The sequence below is a fragment of the Hyla sarda genome, chromosome 1, assembly GCF_029499605.1.
Source record: "Hyla sarda isolate aHylSar1 chromosome 1, aHylSar1.hap1, whole genome shotgun sequence".
In the NCBI taxonomy this organism is placed as follows: Eukaryota; Metazoa; Chordata; class Amphibia; order Anura; family Hylidae; genus Hyla; species Hyla sarda.
In genome coordinates, this window is record NC_079189.1 from 365,793,059 (window position 1) to 365,815,344 (window position 22,286).

Genomic DNA, 22,286 nt, shown 5'->3' on the forward strand with positions numbered 1-22,286 from the left:
TCACTTTTATTTATTTGAGGTTTAAATGAGGAAGCCAGAATTTTCAGCTATTAGACAAAATGTTTTTGTCATATCTGTGCTTTGTGTGTTTAGGATTCCATGCATTTTTATGAGGGATGTAAGAGCTGTGCAACGGTGACCATATAAATTGTACCATGGGATGTTATGATGAAGAAGTCGGCATGTTGTTTTTGATCTCATGGGATACACAAAAAATAATGCTTCAATCATTTTTCATTTTTAATAATTATTAAAATTATATTTGTAATATTGGGCCTCATTAACTAAAGCTTTTCTGATTAGATTTTGTAGGGTTTTTTGTGTTACATGTGTCATGCGCCAGAAATTTTGGGGAAAAAAATCCTACTAACTCAGAACCCCCCCCCCCCCCCCCCCAAAAAAAAAACTACACTTCACTCTTAGTAAATGAGGGCCAGTATACAAAATAGGATCAAAGTAATAGAGGAGATTAAGGGTAGGGTCTTACTTGCTGTATTTTGCTGCTAACTTGCTGCTGTGTATTTTCCTATCCATTGTAGTCAATGAACAGCAAAATCAGCTGTGTATTTTGCTACCCATTGACCTCATTGAGTAGAAAAATAAGCAGTAGCAAAATATGGCACATGTGACCCTACCCTTAGGGTACGATCACACGGGCGTGGTCTCCGCAGGCTATCCACAGCAGATTTTCAACCACGGAATCTCTGCTGTTGATAATCTGCTGCAGACCCTATTGACTTCATTGGGGTCTGATTTTTCCGGGAAATATGCTGCTAGTCTAAAAAGGAACTATGTCCAAGTAAACGTACCCTAAAAGAATAACAAAGCAGGATTTGTTGTGCATTATTTATGTATTGGATATTGTGCCCATTTAATATATGATGTCAAGCAATTATCCTTTGCAACATTTTGCTATCATTGGTTCCTTTTCTCCATATTTCCCACTTCACATATGAATGTTTGAGAATTATTCTTTGTAATTTGCAATATTTTTGTGATTTGAGCACAGATTAATCTGGATTATTTTTGTTTAGTTGATAGCTTTAGTCTTGTGACCCACAATTTCTTCGGTTTGCTATCATGTCCTCCAATACAGTGCCGTGAAAATGCTTTGAGACAATCATCCAAAATGATGGAAAAAAGGTAAAGGTGATTTTGCCAGACCCATGACATCATCTTCACATCTTGGCCCTCATTTACTAACAGGATTCCAACTCTTTTTGTCACTCTGAGTGAAAAAAAAAAAAACCTACAAAATGGGGGTTGTTTTCGGGAAAAGGGGAGTGTTCCCTACATTTCATCCAAAATCACTCGTCTTTTCTGAAAACCATTCCGAAAATCATGTGAATTTTCTGGGAAGAAAACCCTACACTTTAAAGCATGTATAAAGTTTCAGAAAGCGGAGAAAATTCTCTGGCTGTTTGCTCCTTTGCCTGCCTCTTCTTTTTCAAGTGATTATTTTTTCAACAATTAATTTTTTAAACAACGTTTTCGCTTTGTCCTTTCCACACATGTTTTTTTTCCCTATTGTTTCAGTAATATGAATAAATAAAAAAAAAAATGTATATACATAGTATAATCAGGAAGGAGCCGGCACTGTGTTCAGGACTCCAGGTCCAGATGGGTGCTCTGCTGCCTAGGATAGGACTCAGTATCCCATGAATATCCAGCCAAAAATGAAGAAGCGGCACTCCAAAGTAAGCTGAAAAATCACTTTGGTTTATTCACCCATCATGTGAATGGTGCTTTGTTTCGGTCTTCTCAATGAGACCTTTCTCAAGCCACTGGCTTGAGAAAGGTCTCATTGAGAAGACCGAAACCTAGCACCATTCACATGATTGCTGAATAAATCAAAGCGATTTTTTCAGCTTACTTTGGAGTGCCGCTTCTTCATTTTTGGCTATATCTATCTATATATAATATATATATATATATATATATATATATATATATATATACTCATTTTAATACATCTATCTATATGTGTGTATATACATATATATATATATATATATATATATATATATATATGTATAGATAGACTATATATATGTATAGATAGACTATTTTATTAAATTTATTAATATCTCTCTCTCTCTATATATACTGTATATAGAGCAAAAGGCAAAAGTCAAACACAAACCGACACTCCACTCTCAGTAAATGAGGGCCCTTGTGTTAAAGAAGCACTCCGAGAATTGTTATTTATTTTTTATGCTCATCTGTGCAGGATAGGCTAGTATTATACAATAATGCAGAAGTTCTTGTGACACATATATACCTGTTTTAGATCTTATGGTATGCATGAGTTTTCAGTCATTTTAATTCATATTTCCCCACTGAAATGGTTTCCTATTGTTGCCTGCATTTTCCATTAAGCTGCTGACTTTAGAAGGATTGGAGTAACTGATAGATCAAGTTTTGTCCCCTTAAACTATAAAGTATTTTACTATATGAGATACAGCTTTAGCCGGTCTCTTTTTCTCCCTGTTACTCTAGCTTTTACGCATACAATGTATAGTAGATCTCTACTTCACAAAATAAATTAATAAAATAAAAAAACATTTTGTGACTTGTAAAAATGATATATTTTAGTTATATCATTTTATCTGCAGTTTTTTTTGTTTATTTAGTTTATGTTGTGTTTAAGGCATTTCATAGAACTTGACCTGGACGTTGATATCACTGCAAATCTTCAAATATTTTCCATATGTATTTCTTAACACGAGTAGCCATAGAAAGTGGCAGATGAAAATAGTCACAATAACCTCATATATGCTGATATTAAAGGGGTACTACCGTGGAAAACTTTTTTTTTTTTTTTAAATCAACTGGTGCCAGAAAGTTAAACAGATTTGTAAATCACTTCTATTAAAAAATCTTAATCCTTCCAGTACATTTTAGGGGCTGTATACTAAAGAGAAATCCAAAAAAGAAATGCATTTCCTGTGATGTCCTGACCACAGTGCTCTCTGCTGACCTCTGCTGTCCATTTTTGGAACTGGAGAAAATCCCCATAGCAAACATATGCTTCTCTGGACAGTTCCTAAAATGGACAGCAGAGGTCAGCAGAGAGCACTGTGGTCAGGATATCACAGGAAATGCATTTCTTTTTGGGTTTCTCTTTAGTATACAGCCCCTAAAAAGTACAGGAAGGATTAAGATTTTTTTAATAGAAGTGATTTACAAATCTGTTTAACTTTATGGCACCAGTTGATTTAAAAAAAAATAATAAATTTCCACGGTAGTACTCCTTTAACCCCTTAAGGACACATGACGTTCTCATACGTCTCCATTTCCGAGTCCTTAAGGACACATGACGTATGAGAACGTCATGTGTTTTACCGGCCCCCCGCAACCATCTGGAGCGGAGCCGGTCCCCGATGCCTGCTGAAATTGTTCAGCAGGCATCGGGGCATATCGCCCAGGGGGGTCATTATGACCCCCCATGTCGGCGATGGCCGCAGATCGCTGGACAATTCAGTCCAGCGATCTGCGGCGGATTCCGGGTCAATCGGGTCTCCAGTGACCCGGTGACCCGGAATTATTGGCTGATCGGGGCCGTCAGAGACGGCCCCGAACAGCCAGAGCCTGCAGGGGTGAGGTGGCACTGGTGCCACCTCACGATCGCCCTGATTCGTCAGCCGGATTACCGGCCGACCAATCAGGGCGCCTGCTGCGGGTGTCACTCCCGCAACCCGCTCCGCCCCTCTTCCGGAGGACGTGAGCGGGTGCGGGACATGCACCCCGGGTGCTGGGGACCCCGATCCCCGGCGCCCCTGTTGGGATCGGGGCCCCAGAAGCAGCGGCGGCGGCGGAGACGACGAGGGACTGACCTGTGCGGCAAGGATCGTTGGAGGTGAGTGACAGCCTCCTGCTGTTGCTTAGCAACAGCTCCCAGCATGCAAAAAGGGCATGCTGGGAGCTGTAGTTATGCAACAGCAGGAGGCAGACCACCACAACTCACAGCATGCCCTTATGGGCATGCTGGGACTTGTAGTTTTGCAACAGCTGGAGGCACATTCTTTCTATGGAAAAGTGTACCTTCAGCTGTTGTGTAACTACAACTCCCAGCTTTTACAATCAGCTAAAGTGCATGCTGGGAGTTGTAGTGGTGCATCTGGTGGTTGCATAACTACAACTCCCAGCATGCCCGTTGGCTGTCGGTGACTGCTGAGAGTTGTAGTTTTGCAACAGCTGAAGGCACACTGAGTTAAGTAGTAAACCAGTGTGTCTCCAGCTGTTGCATAACTACAATCCCCAGCATCCCCAGCCAAAGTAGTACGCCTCCAGCTGTTGCATAACTACAACACCCAGCATGCCCTTCCGCTGTCCGTACATGCTGGGGGTTGTAGCTTTTGCAACAGCTGAAGGCACACTGGTTGCAAAACACTGAGTTTGTTACCAAACTCGGTGTTTCACAACCAGTGTGCCTCCAGCTGTTGCAAAACTACAACTCCCAGCATGCACTGATAGACCGTACATGCTGGGAGTTGTAGTTTTGCAACAGCTGGATGTTCCCCCCCCCAATGTGAACGTACAGGGTACACTCACATGGGCGGAGGATTACAGTTAGTATCCGGCTGCAAGTTTGAGGTGCGGCAAAATTTCTGCCGCAGCTCAAACTGCCAGCGAGAAACTACTGTGAACCCCCCGCCCGTGTGACTGTACCCTAAAAACACTACACTACACTAACACACAATAAAATAAAAAGTAAAAAACACTACATATACACATACCCCTATACAACCCCCCTCCCCTCCCCAATAAAAATGAAAAACGTCTGGTACGCCACTGTTTCCAAAACGGAGCCTCCAACGGTTGCAAAACTACAACTCCCAGCATGCACTGATAGACCGTACATGCTGGGAGTTTATAGTTTTGCAACAGCTGGATGTCCCCCCCCCCCCCCCCCCAATGTGAACGTACAGGGTACACTCACATGGTCGGAGGATTACAGTAAGTATCCGGCTGCAAGTTTGAGCTGCGTCAAATTTTCTGCCGTAGCTCAAACTGCCAGCGAGAAACTACTTTGAACCCCCCGCCCGTGCGACTGTACCCTAAAAACACTATACTACACTAACACACAATAAAATAAAAAGTAAAAAACACTACATATACACATACCCCTATACAACCCCCCTCCCCAATAAAAATGAAAAACGTCCGGTACGCCACTGTTTCCAAAACGGAGCCTCCAGCTGTTGCAAAACAACTACTCCCAGTATTGCCAGATAGCCGTTGACTGTCCAGGCATGCTGGGAGTTTTACAACAGCTGGAGGCACCCTGTTTGGGAATCACTGGCGTAGAATACCCCTATGTCCACCCCTATGCAAGTCCCTAATTTAGGCCTCAAATGCGCATGGCGCTCTCACTTTGGAGCCCTGTCGTATTTCAAGGCAACAGTTTAGGGCCACATATGGGGTATCGCCATACTCGGGAGAAATTGGGCTTCAAATTTTGGGGGGTATTTTCTGCTATTACCCTTTTAAAAATGTAAAATTTTTGGGAAAACAAGCATTTTAGGTAAAAAAAATATATATTTTTTTACATATGCAAAAGTCGTGAAACACCTGTAGGGTATTAAGGTTCAAATTACCCCTTGTTACATTCCCCGAGGGGTCTAGTTTCCAAAATGGTATGCCATGTGTGTTTTTTTTTGCTGTCCTGGCACCATAGGGGCTTCCTAAATGCGGCATGCCCCCAGAGCAAAATTCGCTTTCAAAAAGCCAAATGTGACTCCTTCTCTTCTGAGATCTGTAGTGCGCCAGCAGAGCACTTTTCACACCCATATGGGGTGTTTTCTGAATCGGGAGAAATTGGGCTTCAAATTTTGGGGGGTATTTTCCGCTATTACCCTTTTTAAAAATGTAAACATTTTGGGAAAACAAGCATTTTAGGTAAAAAATATTTTTTTTTTTTACATATGTAAAAGTCGTGAAACACCTGTAGGGCATTAAGGTTCACGTTACCCCTTGTTACGTTCCCCGAGGTGTCTAGTTTCCAAAATGGTATGCCATGTGTTTTTTTTTTGCTGTTCTGGCACCATAGGGGCTTCCTAAATGCGGCATGCCCCCAGAGCAAAATTTGCTTTCAAAAAGCCAAATGTGACTCCTTCTCTTCTGAGACCTGTAGTGCACCAGCAGAGCACTTTTCACCCCCATGCAAGGTGTTTTCTGTATCGGGAGAAATTGGGCTTCAAATTTTGGGGGGTATTTTCTGCTATTACCCTTTTTAAAAATGTAAAATTTTTGGGAAACCACGCATTTTAGGTAAAAAAAATATATATTTTTTTTACATATGCAAAAGTCGTGAATCACCTGTGGGGTATTAAGGTTCACTTTACCCCTTGTTACGTTCCCTGAGGGGTCTAGTTTCCAAAATGGTATGCCATGTGTTTTTTTTTGCTGTCCTGGCACCATAGGGGCTTCCTAAATGCGGCATGCCCCCCAAAAACCATTTGTCGCTCCTTCCCTTCTGAGCCCTCTACTGCGCCCGCCGAACAATTAACATAGACATATGAGGTATGTACTTACTCGAGAGAAATTGGGTTTCAAATACAAGTAAAAATTTTCTCCTTTTTATCCCTTGCAAAAATTCAAAAATTGGGTCTACAAGAACACGCGAGTGTAAAAAATGAAGATTTTGAATTTTCTCCTTCACTTTGCTGCTATTCCTGTGAAACACCTAAAGGGTTAATACACTTACTGAATGTTTTTTTGAATACTTTAGGGGGTGTAGTTTTTATAATGGGGTCTTTTATGGGGTATTTCTAATATGAAGACCCTTCAAATCCACTTCAAAACTGAACTGGTCCCTGAAAAATAGCGAGTTTGAAAATTTTGTGAAAAATTTCAAAATTGCTACTGAACTTTGAAGCCCTCTGGTGTCTTCCAAAAGTAAAAACTCATAAATTTTATGATGCAAACATAAAGTAGACATATTGTATATGTGAACCCAAAAAAAATATATTTTGAATATCCATTTTCCTTACAAGCAGAGAGCTTCAAAGTTAGAAAAATGCTAAATTTTCATTTTTTTCATCAAATTTTGGGATTTTTCACCAAGAAAGGATGCAAGTTACCATAAAATTTTACCACTAAGTTAAAGTAGAATATGTCACGAAAAAACAATCTCGGAATCAGAATGATAACTAAAAGTATTCCAGAGTTATTAATGTTTAAAGTGACAGTGGTCAGAATTGCAAAAAACGCTCCGGTCCTTAAGGTATAAAATGGCCTGGTCCTTAAGGGGTTAAAGGACAAATAAGGATGGTATGGTTTCTGGATGTACAGCTACAGTATATGTCAGCAATAGGTGGTCAAACAGGCTGGGCATAGAGTTGCTAAATAACTTGAATTACTTCAGAAATAAACAGATATTATGAAACGTCTCACTTAGACTTTAATGAAAATGTAATAAAGATGATAGACAATAATAAAACAAATGAATACATCCAGATTGTTGTGATCAGCCTACCCTCCTTCTTCAGAGTATTTATGACCAAAGGCAAGAATATCGGATGCACGTCCGCTTCCATCACACACCACAACTGGGACAGGGGGGCTGTCTCGCAGATATTCCAAGACAATGGATATGACATTTGGTCCGCCTTCCACAATAAGTGCCACCACTGGAACCCCTTGACCAATTCCTGTAGAGGCAAAACAATAACCACATCCCCAACTTCACATAAATACATTGTACAAATGATCATTTTTAGGTGTTAAAGCAACATAGTAACCATAATCTCCTTTATGTATAAATAAATACAATATTTGAATAGTTAACATTTTTTCTCTCTCCTGGCCCCAATATCTGTATTTTTGTTATTAATTATTTGTTGATGTCCTAATGAAGCGAGTTATATACAGCTATATAAACAGTGCTACATCTGTATACACAGTAGTATAGTGCATAAGTGTAACTGATGTATGGGCTTGAATGAAATATCTTAAATCTCATTTACTATGAATAAGATGAATATCACTTCTTTCAATTCTGGCAGGGAGAATTTCCAGTGAAACATTTGTTAATTTCGCTATTCTAATGGCAGTAACCAGCTGCCGAAAATGGTTGAACAATGAATGATTTTACGTTAAAGAAATTACACCAGAAAATGACTAAAATCTGTAAAAACTGACATTTCAATCACGCCTTTAAAAGGGTACTCCAGTGAAAAACTATTTATTTTTAAATCAACTGGTGCCAGAACATTAAACAGATTTGTAAATTACTATTACTATTCTATTTGAAAATCTTAATTCTTCTAGTACTTATCAGCTGCTGTATGCTTCAGTGGAAGTTCTTTTCTTTTAACATTTCTTTTCTGTCTGACCACAGTGCTCTCTGCCGACACCTCTGTCTGTCTCAGGAACAGTCAAGAGCAGGAGCAAATCCCCATAACAAACCTATCCTGCTCTTGACAGCACCTGACATGGACAGAGGTGTCAGACAGAAAATAAATTTAAAAAGAAAATAACTTCCTGTGGAGCATACAGCAGCTGATCAGCACTGGAAGGATTACTATTTTTTTTATAGAAGTAATTTACAAGTCTGTTTAACGTTCTGGCACCAGTTGATTTAAAAAAAAAAATGTTTCACCGGTGTACCCCTTTAATACTGCAACACACTCTGTCCCTGAAAATATTGCTGAACACTGTTCCTCCTATATACAGGGTGGGCCATTTATATGGATACACCTTAATAAAATGGAAACGGTTGGTGATATTAACTTCCTGTTTGTGGCACATTAATATATGTGAGGGGGAAAACTTTTCAAGATGGGTGGTGACCATGGCGGCCATTTTGAAGTCTGCCATTTTGAATCCAACTTTTGTTTTTTCAATAGGATGAGGGTCATGTGACACATCAATCTTATTGGGAATTTTACAAGAAAAGCAATGATGTGCTTGGTTTTAACGTAACTTTTTTCTTTCATGAGTTATTTACAAGTTTCTGACCACTTATAAAATGTGTTCAATGTGCTGCCCATTGTGTTGGATTGTCAATGCAACCCTCTTCTCCCACTCTTCTCACACTGATAGCAACACCGCAGGAGAAATGCTAGCACAGGCTTCCAGTATCCATAGTTTCAGGTGCTGCAGAATGGGCAAAACAAAAATTGGAACAGGACCCTCAGTTTACGCAGAAGATTTTGTTCAGTGATGAGGCAAACTTTTATGTGAATGGTGAAGTTAACAAACAAAACCACTGCTATTGGTCTGACACTAACCCACATTGGATAGATCCCTCCAAGACTGTTGGAACACAAAAATTGATGGTATGGTGTGGTATATGGGGTACAAAGATAGTGGGGCCATTCTTCATCAATGGAAACCTCAAGGCCACTGGATATGTGAAATTGCTACATGATGATGTGTTTCCCTCTTTATGCACTGAAGTTGGCACGTTCCCTGAGTTTTTCCAGCAAGATGGTGAACCACCATATTATGGATGCCAGGTCCGAGCATTCCTAGATGAAGTTTCCTGGAAAGTGGATTGGTCGTCGTGGGCCAGTTGAATGGCCCCCAAGGTCTCCCGATCTGACCCCATTAGACTTTTATCTTTGGGGTCATCTAAAGGCAATTGTCTATGCTGTGAAGATACGAGATGTACAGCACCTGAAACTACGGATACTGGAAGCCTGTGCTAGCATTTCTCCTGTAGTGTTGCTATCAGTGTGTGAAGAGTGGGAGAAGAGGGTTGCATTGACAATCCAACACAATGGGCAGCACATTGAACACATTTTATAAGTGGTCAGAAACCTGTAAACAACTCATGAAAGAATAAAGTTATGTTAAAACCAAGCAAATCATTGTTTTTCTTGTGAAATTCCCAATATGTTTGATGTGTCACATGACCCTCTTCCTATTGAAAAAACAAAAGTTTCATTCAAAATGGCCGACTTGAAAATGGCCGCCATGGTCACCACCCATCTTGAAAAGTTTCCCCCTCACATATACTAATGTGCCACAAACAGGAAGTTAATATCACCAACCATTCCCATTTTATTAAGGTGTGGTCATATAAATGGCCCACCCTGTACAATACTGCCACACACTGTGCCCCTGAATATAATACTGCCACACACTATGCCCCTGAATACAATAATGCCACACAATGTGCCCATGAATATAATACTGGCACATGCTACTGTGCCCATGAATATAATACTACCATATACTGTACCCTGAATACAATAATGCCACATGCTGTGCCCCCTAAATATATATCTTGTCAAACACTGTGCCCTGTGCTGCTTGAAACAATAAATGTTGCCTTGACCCCTAATGACCTGTGCCACTGTCCCCAATAAACTGTTTCATTGCCCCTTTTAATGATTAGTGACACTGATCCCCAATGAACTGTGCCACTTGTGTCACCGCTCCCATAATGAACTACATCCCTATTGAACTATGCCACTGTTCCCCTAATGAACTGGGCGGCTGCCCCCTAGTGGAAGAATTGTGAATGTGTCTCTGAACTCTAATGGCTATACGATCAATACAACTAATATACTCTAAATATTATGTATTACATATATTATTCAGAAACCGATACTGTATCAATATCAGCATATTACATTTGTACTCTGTGGTTAATAAACACAGAATATAGACACACCAATATTAGCTAAAATTTTCTAATGCAAAGTAATGATGTAATGAATGAAGCTGGAATGATCACCTCCATAAGTTTTGATGGATCCCATGTAACCGTTTGGAATATTTGCTGTCAGCATGCACTCTATATTAACTATTACTGTTAGATGACCAAAAGGATGAAGTAATGGCTGAAGTAGATGTCAGTAATGACAGTTGAACGTCCCTTTGCCTTCCCAGCCCCCTTCATATATTCTCAGGCATAGGATGACAAAGGGAAGCCCACGGGTCACATGACTTCTGTTAATAATTAACAATCTGTTAAATTACATATGCATATATATAATGGATGAAAAACAAAATGCAAGCAATGTTACCAGTGTCATCTCATGTTAAATGAATGGTTAATTATTTGTAAAATGTGCAACTGACTTAATTATACATATTACAACCAATTATGCAATAGGGGATATTGAGTAATTCTGGGAAGAATACTGATAAAAATTCGATGTGGCTTGAATACGGCTATATTTGGGCGGCCGTGGTTGTCACGCCCCCCTCCATTAATTTCTGTGGTCGTTCTTTTATCCTGCACGGAGCTGAGTTTTCTCTGTGGAGCAGATTGCTGGGGTGCTGGGCTGGGGGTCCCAGTGTCCGGACCCCCCACAAGCAAACATCTTGTCTCCTATCCTTTAGATAAGGGATAAGATGTTTAGGGGGGGATTACCCTTTTAAAGTTACACACTTTTGTAAAGTATAATTTTTGCTTAGCACACACCCTGTTTCTCTCATGATGACTGTCTGGTATCAATTTGCCTGGTGCCCGACATGTCACTATGTAATGTCATACTCCCTTTTCCTCAGCTCAGCAAGCTGTGCTTCAGTGTACAGTGTGTGATTGTGGCTGGATCATCTATATTCACTATATTCACTGCTTCTCTAACCATGTGATCTGCTTTGCTTTCTGAAAGCAGCTCCTCCTGCAGCTTAAACAGGATCCAAGCGCAGGGGCTCATAGTCTGTGTAGTCTTTTGCAACTTTCAGCTGCAACTTTCAGCTCTTTATGGGGGCTCTGGGACGTCTTGTGGAGTCATGATGAGCATACATAAATAAATATATATAAAGAATATATATATATGTATATATATATATATATATATATATATATATATAAAGAAGCTGTATTAATAAAGAAAACTCTTTCTGACAACTCAGAAACCATTTTAACTACTCATTTTAATATTTATATGTTTAAAGGAGTACTCCACTGCTAAACATCTTATCCTCTATCCAAAGGATAGGGGATAAGATGTCTGATTGCGATGCTGGGAACCCTGCAATTTCCGCGCAGCACTCGGCATCCGGAACGAATGCTCCCTCACCACGCTCCCTCGTGATGTTATGCCATGCATGTCAATGGGAGGGGGCATGATGGGACCCCTGTGTTGAGGCATCTTATCTCCTATCCTTTGGATAAGGGATAAGATGTCTAGTGGTGGAGTACCCCTTTAAATTCTGAATTGCAGGTTATATTCGGAAGCACAAATTGCTCTCTGGTTATCAGAAATGATTATAGCCTTGTTTTACTTTTCACATTTTTGTTTCATTATCGCAGAAGACATTTAATGCCATGAACAGTAATTAGGTTTTATTGTGAACTGAGAAGTGCAGGACCAGGCTGTACAGACTAGCATTATGAAAATGAATAAGGCCTTCTATCAATCCAGTACAGTAAATGTTCTACTTGATCAAAATAAGTGGTGACATGTAGCAAAGAAGTATTTCATGTAGTCTATCAGAAATCCATCAGGCCTTCTGTCACCCAGGAACTTTCAAGAATATCCCAGAACCAAAACAACTACTTTTTATTATCTTATAACCCTACATTGAAGGGCGTATGGGACATCATCAAACAGTTTCTATTTTATGCTAATTTCACATGGGTGTAATATGGCTGGATTTTTGCATCCAAATTATGGCTGCAGGTCCTGACCGGACCACAGATCTAATGACCCAAACTGACAGCATGATAGTAATTTATGCTCTCAGTTTGGGTCTGTAGACCAACAGTTAGGGTGGTATTGGGTCAAAAATGCAACCAAATTATGCTTGTGTGAAACCAGCCTTATTTTTGAGTTAAATGGGGGCTCCAGTGAAGCATGTATGTATGCGTATGTGTGTAATATATATATGGCTCCTGGGGCCCCTGTTGTCTTCTCCGGCTGCTTGATAATATTTGCCATTCTTCAGCATACAATGACTACCGATACTACCTTTTAGGAAGCCATTGCAGCTCTGTGCTGGCTGCCGTTAGCTCTCTCTCTGAGAGCAGCCCCTACCTTCCTCCTTTGTGAGCAGAGAGATTAAGTGTGTGGTTGGCTGAGGCTGCACACACCTTCCAGCTAGATGGAGCATGACTCCTCATTGCAGGGCAGAAACCCACTGGACTGTGTCTCACAGCATGGTGGGGGGCTGCTTTCAGAGAGGGACATGGACAGAGACACAGTGAATGGCTGGATGACATATTTTCCTCATTCATTGCATGTAAGTGACAACTGAAAGAGTCCATAACCTGAAGTACATTTTCCAGGCTTTGTGTGCTAACACTACAGGACTTATGGACACAAAATCTCTGGCCAAGTTCTAAATACACATAAAAATGGGGAAAATATATGTTAGAATCCCCCTTTTATAAGGAACTGATAAACACGTAGACAGCCTCTATGGTTTATCTGCCCTTTAATGGAATACCACATAGCATTATCATATTATACAAATGTATATGCCCAGGACAATGCATTTAACAAGATTCTACAAAAAGGGTACGGTAAGTAGAAGTCAGTCATTTACTTTATATTTAACCAACTTTATTCTTTTGGTGTGATTTATTTTTATTTTATTAAGATAGCATGACAACTTGTTATTTTGCTTAGCTTTTAAGTTAATGCCAGGATGTTGTATAAACTATTTTAGTTGACATTCATACAGCTATTGGAAACATTTACATACATTTATAAAAAGCACTAGGAGTAAAACAAATGCCAAGTTTCTAATAGTGCTTTAGCACATTGGCATTATTGCTATGAATTTTGAATTAAAAGCAATGTCAATGTATTTGCATTAGGCTCATACAGGACAACATACAATCAGATGCTTTTAACAGGGACTAAATGTGATAATCCTGTTATCTAGGCAGTTCCGTTTCTGAATAGAGATATTCAGTTTGTAGAATTTGACCTTGACTTTGGTTTGTTATTGCTATTCACATTAACATATATTTCCCTTAGCTAATATGTCATAGAAAAGCTCCACACAAGTACTACTATGACATTTGTCTTGACATGTGATAGCATAGATAGCAAGTTTATTGTCAAGATAAATAAAGATTTATACTTTTTGAACTTTTTGAGCCAAGTGCCTAAATAAAGCAAGTAAAATAATCCATTTTATGTAGCTTCTGAACGCCATCTCAGATCACTTCCCCACTTGAACCAATTAAAGCAATAACTTGCCAAAGGCTGATGAATTCTCTTCTGCCATGTTAAACAGTTGCAAATAGAATGATTTAATATTGTAAGATACTATATTATGAAGGCAAGCAACATTCTGTTACGTTATGCGCTCCAGCCGCACACGCTGGCTGTGGGCGCATGATCCCATTACCTTCTGCTGCCGGCGGGGCTGGGACTCGCATTGCAGGACCCACCCGCATGCGAGCCCTAGTCTGTCACTCACCTGGTGCTTCTCCTGCCCCCCTCCCTCTGCCTCTCTGCTCCAGAGCATGTGTCCCGATCCCCTAGGGCGCGTGTCTGCCGGAGCTTTAAGATTTAAAGGGCCAGTGCGCTCATTAGTGTAATTCACCTGTGGCTTATTGATAACTTCCTCCACCCTCCTCACTTCTCTGCCTGATCTTTGTTGCCTTGAGCCTGAGAGAAAGCATTCCTGTTATTGCCTTGCTGCGTATCTGATCCTTTGCTCTGTGACCTGACCTTGCTCCTTGCCGCCTGCCTACTGACCATTTGCTATGTTCCTGACTACACTACTGTGTTGCCTGCCCTGACCTTCTGCTATCCTGACTACGAGCTGTCTTATCTCTCCTGTGCCTCGCATCTCCTCAACCGCTAGTGTAGTCGAGCCTTGCCAGGGGTAGCGACCTGGGTGCCGCCTGCCGCAGGAAGTCCATCCTGCTTTGCAGCGGGCTCTGGTGAAAACCAGCAGCACCTTAGACTCCCTTCTTGTTATGGTCCGAGTCATCTGCCACACAGGTCCAACGGATCCCCAGCCACTGGGATTCCTGTCTTCTGAAACGTAAGTGTTACAATTTCTATTTTATGCCAAATATTCAAGTTACATTTTGGAATTAAGTTTGGTTTCCATCCACCCACATCTCTCTCTTTCTCTCTCTCTCATTCTAACTATCTATATCTCATATCTATCTATCTACCTATCTATCTCATATCTATCTATCTCATATCTATCTATCTATCTATCTATCTATCTATCTGTCTCATATCTATTAGTGTTGCTCACGAATATTCGCAATTCGAATATTATTCGCGAATATCGCATATTCGCGAATTCGCGAATTTCGCGAATATAGCGCTATATATTCGTAATTACGAATATTCGGTTTTTTTTTTGTTTTTTTTTTTCACAGTACACATCACAGTGATCACCCCTCTCTGCTTCCAGCTTGTGTGGTGTAAAGAAGGCTCTAATACTACTGTGTGAGACTGGCGTGCGAATATTCGCATATGCGAAAATTAGCATATGCGTGTATTTTCGCATATGCGCATTTTCGCGTATGTTAATTTTGTATATGCTAATATGCACATATGATAGTTTTCGCATACGCGAATTTTCGCATATGCGAAAATAAAAAGGGAATATAACGAATATTCGCGAATATATGACGAATATTCGTCCATATATTCGCGAATATTCGCGAATTCGAATATGGCCTATGCCGCTCAACACTAATATCTATCTATCTCATATCTATCTATCTAGCTCATATCTATCTATCTATCTATCTAGCTCATATCTATCTATCTAGCTCATATCTATCTATCCAGCTCATATCTATCTATCTACACAAAGGAGAGAGAGAGAGAGAGAGAGAGAGCACAGCACTGCATAAAAGTAATGCAATGGTGCCAGCAGGTGGAGAACCCAGGTCAGGGTCTCATAGTATAGCCCAAAGAAAATCACTTGCAGCACTCTAATTGATGAAAAAACATGGGTAGCTTCATTCTATCATGTGAACAGGATGCAACATTTCAGTTGCCCTTGCAACCTTTCTTACGCATCCTTGAGAAAGATTGCAAGGGCAACCGAAACGTTGCATCTTGTTTACATGATAGAATAAAGCTACCCCATGTTTTTTCATCAATTGGAGTGCTGCAAGGGATTTTCTTTGGGCTATCTATCTTTTTATCTATCTATCTATCTATCTATCTATCTAATATCTCTATCACCTGACAAATTTATTTATATTAGAATTCCATGTAAGGATAAATTGGAAACATTCATTTTTGTTCATCCATTCATCTAGTAGATCCTGCTGAAGAATATTAGACTAAGAAATTCAACTAAAGAAAAATGCTTTAATTTTCCATATTATTAACTTATCATAAAATTAGTCAATGCTTAGACTGAAATGGATGTAGTCATCTTTAATACGATAAGCAGTCATTGTATCCAGCGTGGCAAGGGAATGGGAATTATTTGTTGAATAGCGGTTTTGACCTAGTGTGAAATATCTGCATTATAAGGAGAAGCTCATTTAATAAATATACTTTCTTATCTGGCCTTCAACAGAGTGTGCTTTAAGGGATTGCCTCTTTGTCCTACAAGTTTGTGTCTAAATGGGTTTTCCCAGTGTGGATATTTCCAAAGGTTTAATTGTACAGATACAGATAAGAAATTGATAACTATTTTCCTCTAACCTCTTTTTCTATTTACAGGGTAGGGGGAGGGGGATGGGAGTCTGACTCCTGGGACCGCCACTGGAGGCACTTGTCCTGCAAGTGAATGGAGCAAAAGCATGCATTCTTGACTGCTGTAACATTCACTAGCTATGGGACTATGTAAGACAGCTGAGAACAGCTAAATGTGGATAGGTGATAGGTTATAATCTTGGGATAACCTATTTTGAAAAAAAGAACATGATTTTGAAGATCAAGTTAAAGGGGTTATCCACCATAAGGTGATTTTATTACTTATGGGATGTCCCAGTACGGAATATAGTCCTTACAGTACTTAGGCCCTGTCAGGTTGAGTCCCTCTGTGTCCTAGGGGTTGAGTCCCTCTGTGTCCTACCTACAGTTTAGTCAAGTCCAAAGTCAAGTCTATTTTAGTCTGCGTGGCTGAACTAAAGTCTATCAAAGTCATTAAAAGTCCCAGCAAGCTGCAAGGTCATTCTGTGCTACTGGCCACCTCTCTGGGATCCTGGTCTAGCTGTAAAGACTATTTCCATCTGTCTACCTCAGTAAAGCTACCGTTAACCCTTACCTGGTCATGAACTATTATTGCCCTGCCTAACATTGGGATAGCGGTACTACCGTTTGGGTGGTTACCGGGAAAACTACGCCCTGGCATCACAAACATTTAGGGGTTAATAACAACTTGCCTCTGGGCTACAATGTCAGCCTCATCCACCTCACCTTCGCACCCCGAGACACCTCGTGGCTTCGCCACACTTACCTGACAGAACTAGGCATTTCCTGTTGCATTTTGTTCTCTAAACTACACATCCCACAGTTCCATGCTTGCAAGTATGAGGTCACTTTCCTTCCTCCCACACATCAGCCACCATACCTATTGAAACACAGTGTTTTCTAACCAGGGGGCCTACAGCTGTTGCTAAATTTAAGCAGAATAGGCTCCCTCTGATCACTTGACTAGTAATGTCAGGTTTCGATGCACTGCAACCTGGGAAATCCCGAGACATGGGTAATTTTGTATGCTGTTAAAAATAAATATTGGGGCAAAAATCACAGAAGAATTGTGAGACCAGCCATCAGACACCGGTACGGACATTATATTATGAACTATACTAACTTTACAGTCCCTGCATCATAGTCAAATAAAAAAAATCCTGGAATACCCCTTTAAATTAATTTTACCTAATGGTGGGCTCACTTTACAATAATATCTTTCAAGGGACTGATATGATGTCAAAATGGAATACCAAAATATCTGTGCATGGACAGGCATGGGCCCGTTTACTTCACTGGCTTAAATGTAGTCAGCTGGTGACTACAGCTACCGTAGTTTCACTTAAACACTAAAGAGGTATGTGCCATGCTAACCTACCCTTAGAGATGTGCTAAGCTATGATACAATCCTATCCACCTCCCACACATGGAGTGTCTGAAGTATTCCCTGCTCATTTCATAAAGCCTTATTGTATGTACTGAAAGTGAGTAAATCTTCCAGCTTCTCTTGAGAATGCCCAATTGCTGTTAAATGGGTTATCCAGGAAATGTCTTTATATATATATATATATATATATATATATATATATATATATATATATATATATGAACTGGCTCCAGAAAGTTAAACAGATTTGTAAATTACTTCTATTATAAGATCTTTATCCTTTCAGTACTTATAAGCTGCTGTAGTTTAGTTGTTCTTTTCTGTCTAAGTGCTCTCTGATGAAACCTCAGGAACTGTCCAGAGTAGAGGCAAATCCCCATAGCAAATCTTTTCTACTCTGTGCAGTTCCCGAGACAAGCAGAGATGTCAGCAGAGAGCACTGTTGCCAGACAGAAAACAACAACTCAACTTCAGCAGCTGATAATTAGTGGAAGGATTACAATTTTTTTAATAGAAGTAATTTACAAATCTGTTTAACTTTCTGGAGACAGTTGAAATAATTATTTTTTTTCTTCCTGGAATACCCCTTTAATGTCGGGAAGAACTGATATAACATAAGTAGAATTACTAACATATGGATGACAGGGCAAACATAAAAGCAAAATTGTAATACTACATCATGCAGCACAGTTAACAAAATAAATTACCTATTTTTTTCCTTTTTTGGAATATGTCTCTACTGAAGCCCTAGTCCTCATAGGTTTATAGCTACAGGAATAATTAGACTTTATTCATTCTCTGGGCACAAAATAATCAAAATAATAGAGAATGAACAGAAAGAGGTCAGGCACAAATCACAGTAATAATATCTGGGCCTCACTGCAGAATTGGGTTGTATTGTTCTTCATAATCCAGAGTGTAAGTGTCATTGTTACCCAGTTTACAAAATTATTATATTATTATATAATAATATTATTATATTATTATTTCATCATAGTTTTCAAACTTGGAACAGAAAAACTGTTCCAACTTTGAAAACTATTATGAAATAATAATATAATCCATTCAATATATAATTATAGTAAGTATTGCCAACATCTACTAAGTTCTGTTCACATCTTACTGATAATTTCCTTTTCAAATGGAAACCATGAAGCAGAGCTAAATTTGGCACACGATCGACACTCATGGTGCTCATCTGACTACACTGTGTCGACTGACACATTGACACCACAGAGGTCTCTATGTAGGAGCTCAGGCTACACACGTGCACAACTTTTTGACAATACTTGCTCCTATAGAGCATATCGTTTTGAGATTTCTGGAATTAGGTGTTGTCCATGGGTTGTGTGGATGGGGAACTAGAAACTCTACTGTCATAGAAGTAGGAATGGTGGTAATAACTTGTAGACAAAGAAAGCAGAGCCCATCTCTTACTGATGGCAGCAGTATGTGAAACCTCAAATGTTGACATTGAGTCCAAACTGATATTTGCAACAGCATAACCAGTGCTTTGTGTACATGGCAGAATTAAAAAGTTGAGTTATCAGTTATTTGCTTTTATAGTTTTTGCATCTAAAAATAGATCATACAGCGTTTGTTCACTTGAAAGTATGGTAAGGGAAGGGAATAAAAACTCTCTTGATCACCCCTGACTAAGGACAAAGGAGATTTATCAAAACCTGTCCAGAGGAAAAGTTGCTGAGTTGCCCATAGCAACCAATCAGATTGCGTCTATCATTTTTTAAAAGGCCTGTGAAAAATGAAAGAAGCGATCTGATTGGTTGCTATGGGCAACTGAGCAACTTTTCCTCTGGACAGGTTTTGCTAAATCTCTCCCGATGTGTTTAATTTTTCCTACAGACCTTCCTTTAAACAACCCTTAACATTGAATTTCTATCAAGTCATCAATACTAGCTACAATACTCTTTGTTGCTGAGCTACATAAGCAAACAAGGTTATAATGTACATTTTTACATACTATTGAATTTTAAAGAAAGAAAAAAATGTCATTTTCTATGAAGTTTTAGATAAGAAATAATAAATACATATTCCCATGAAATGTTGGATATGATACAGACAACACAATTACTTACTTGTATTAATTTTCTGGAGAGAGATGTGTTTTTCCAGTTGCCGTCGTAGCTTGACTTCTGCACCATACTTGCCAGTTGTCCCATTGTCGGCCAGAATAAAATGTGAGTGCATACTGTTTAATACAGTTAGTTTGCTCATGGGGTTAGACATGGTCTGATAGGGCCGAACCACCTAAAGGATGAATTGCAAAATTATAAAAAAAATAAAAATAAAAAAAACATGACAAACTTCTGCAGCTTTTACTATCTATCTGTGCATCCCCCTTATCCAGTAAATGACCAAGTGCAAAAACAACTGGACAGTTTATCAGATTATGGCAAAATCTTTACATCTATGGTTCTCTTTATAGTAAACTGAGTACCCGGCGTTGCCCGGTTTTTCCTTCCTAATCCTTGTTGTGGAGGAAAATCAACAGAGGAAGCTTTTGACTTCATATTCTGTCCTCATATATTCTTGTCACATCCCAACCCCATATCCCGATCTCATAGCCCGACCTCATATCCCGACCTCCTATCCCGACCTCCTATCCCATCCTCCTATCCCATCCTCCTATCTCGACCTCTTTTCCCTTCCTCATATCTCGACCTCCTATCCCGACCTCCTATCCCGTCCTCCTTTCCCGTCCTCATATCTCGACCTCCTATCCCGACCTCCTATCCCAACCTCCTATCCCAACCTCCTATCCCGACCTCCTATCCCGTCCTCATATCCCGTCCTCCTATCTCGACCTCCCATCTCGACCTCCCATCTCGACCTCCTATCCCGACCTCCTATCCCGACCCGTAATATGTGTACCAGGTATTGAAATATCTCCAGCCGTACAGAAGTTATTTGAGAACATATATTTCCCATTGATTTGCATGGGACTTTAAACAAAAACCCCGACCCTCACAAATGGGGGTAGTTAAGGTTTAAATTAACTATCCTATATTTTAAGTGGACATATAAGTAACATGTGACCAAGTATTATCGAAATATCTCCAGCCGTTTGGAAGTTATGCAGTAACATATATTTCCCATAGACCTGTATGGGACTTTAAACAAAAACCCGGCCCCTGGCAAATGGGGGGTGAGTAAGGGTTAAGTGACCTATCCTATGTTTGTTGTTGACATATAAGTAACATGTGTGCCAAGTTTCATATTAATATCTTTAGCCATTTGGACACGCTGGAACGTACACACACACACACATACACAAACACAATGGCCCTTATTTACTAAGAGTGTTGTGTAGTTTTCTTTGTGGGTTTTAATTCTCTACAATTTATTTTCCACAGAATTTACTAAGGTTTCCCTACATTTTCCACTTTCCCTACACTTAGCTTTTTTTTACACATGCTCTGATCAGTCTGGTTTTCCTCAGCTCAAATCCACCACATTTTATGTGGAAAACTTAGTAAATATGTTGGGATTTTGTGAAAATGCCAGGAACACACCCCTTTTTAGAGACCACGCCCCTATTCCCAGCGGCCATGCCCCTTTTTCGTGTTTTCTTAGCAAAATGGAGAGTTAGTCGGGGTTTTTTCAATTCTGGCGCAAATTCTGGCACAAAATCTGGCCCAGACAGAATTTCTGGCGCAGACAGAATCTGGCGCACAACCCGACAAAACATGTCGGGTTTGCAATAGTAAATGAGGGCCATTGAGTTATATATATATATATATATATATATATATATATATATATATATATATACATAATTCAGCTGTAGTTGCCACAGTACTATAAGTATAATAGATGGGTGAAAAATAGTAGCTAAAAGTAGTAAATCATTTAGACCTCCAGTAGGATATTGAAAAAGATTCCCATTAGAATGCTACAGTGTGAGCCGCTCAATGCATTTTTACTTCATTGTGCAATATGTCTAATAACAAAATGTTGAAAAATGTACTTAAAGCAAATTGCTAATATTTTAGACCCTTTACTCTACATAGTCTTAGAATGGCATGGGACCTTTCTGAGGCCATTCTACAGGACAATATAGAAAAAAATGTTTTCATAGATTTATCATTTCATATTAAGTCCATACTTAGATTTGTTCATGTATATTCCTGCATAAAAATACACTCACCAGCCACTTTGTTTGGTACACATTACTAGTACCGGATAGGTACACCATGCTAGTATCGGGTTGTACCCCCTTTTGCTTTCAGAACTGCCTTCATTCTTTATGGCATACTTTCTACAAGGTGCTGGAAACCTTTCTCAGAGATTTTGGCCAATATGGTGGCATCATGCAGTTGTTGGGGATTTGATGG

General features: G+C 39.6%; 1 protein-coding gene across 11 annotated transcripts in view; it reads right to left on the minus strand.

The window, feature by feature from the left end:
• TRPM3 (transient receptor potential cation channel subfamily M member 3) overlaps positions 1-22,286 on the minus strand; it is a 714,607-nt gene that overhangs the window by 239,204 nt on the left and 453,117 nt on the right. For 10 of the 11 annotated variants that reach the window (XM_056523079.1, XM_056523077.1, XM_056523078.1 and 7 more), the window contains 2 exons: positions 20,028-20,199; positions 7,481-7,655 (listed from right to left, as the gene is read on the minus strand). In XM_056523079.1, the coding sequence (XP_056379054.1) occupies positions 7,481-7,655; positions 20,028-20,199 (347 nt within the window). Of the gene's footprint in view, positions 1-7,480; positions 7,656-10,690; positions 11,632-20,027; positions 20,200-22,286 lie in introns of those variants that run through there. The other variant, XM_056523086.1, reaches the window with a different exon arrangement.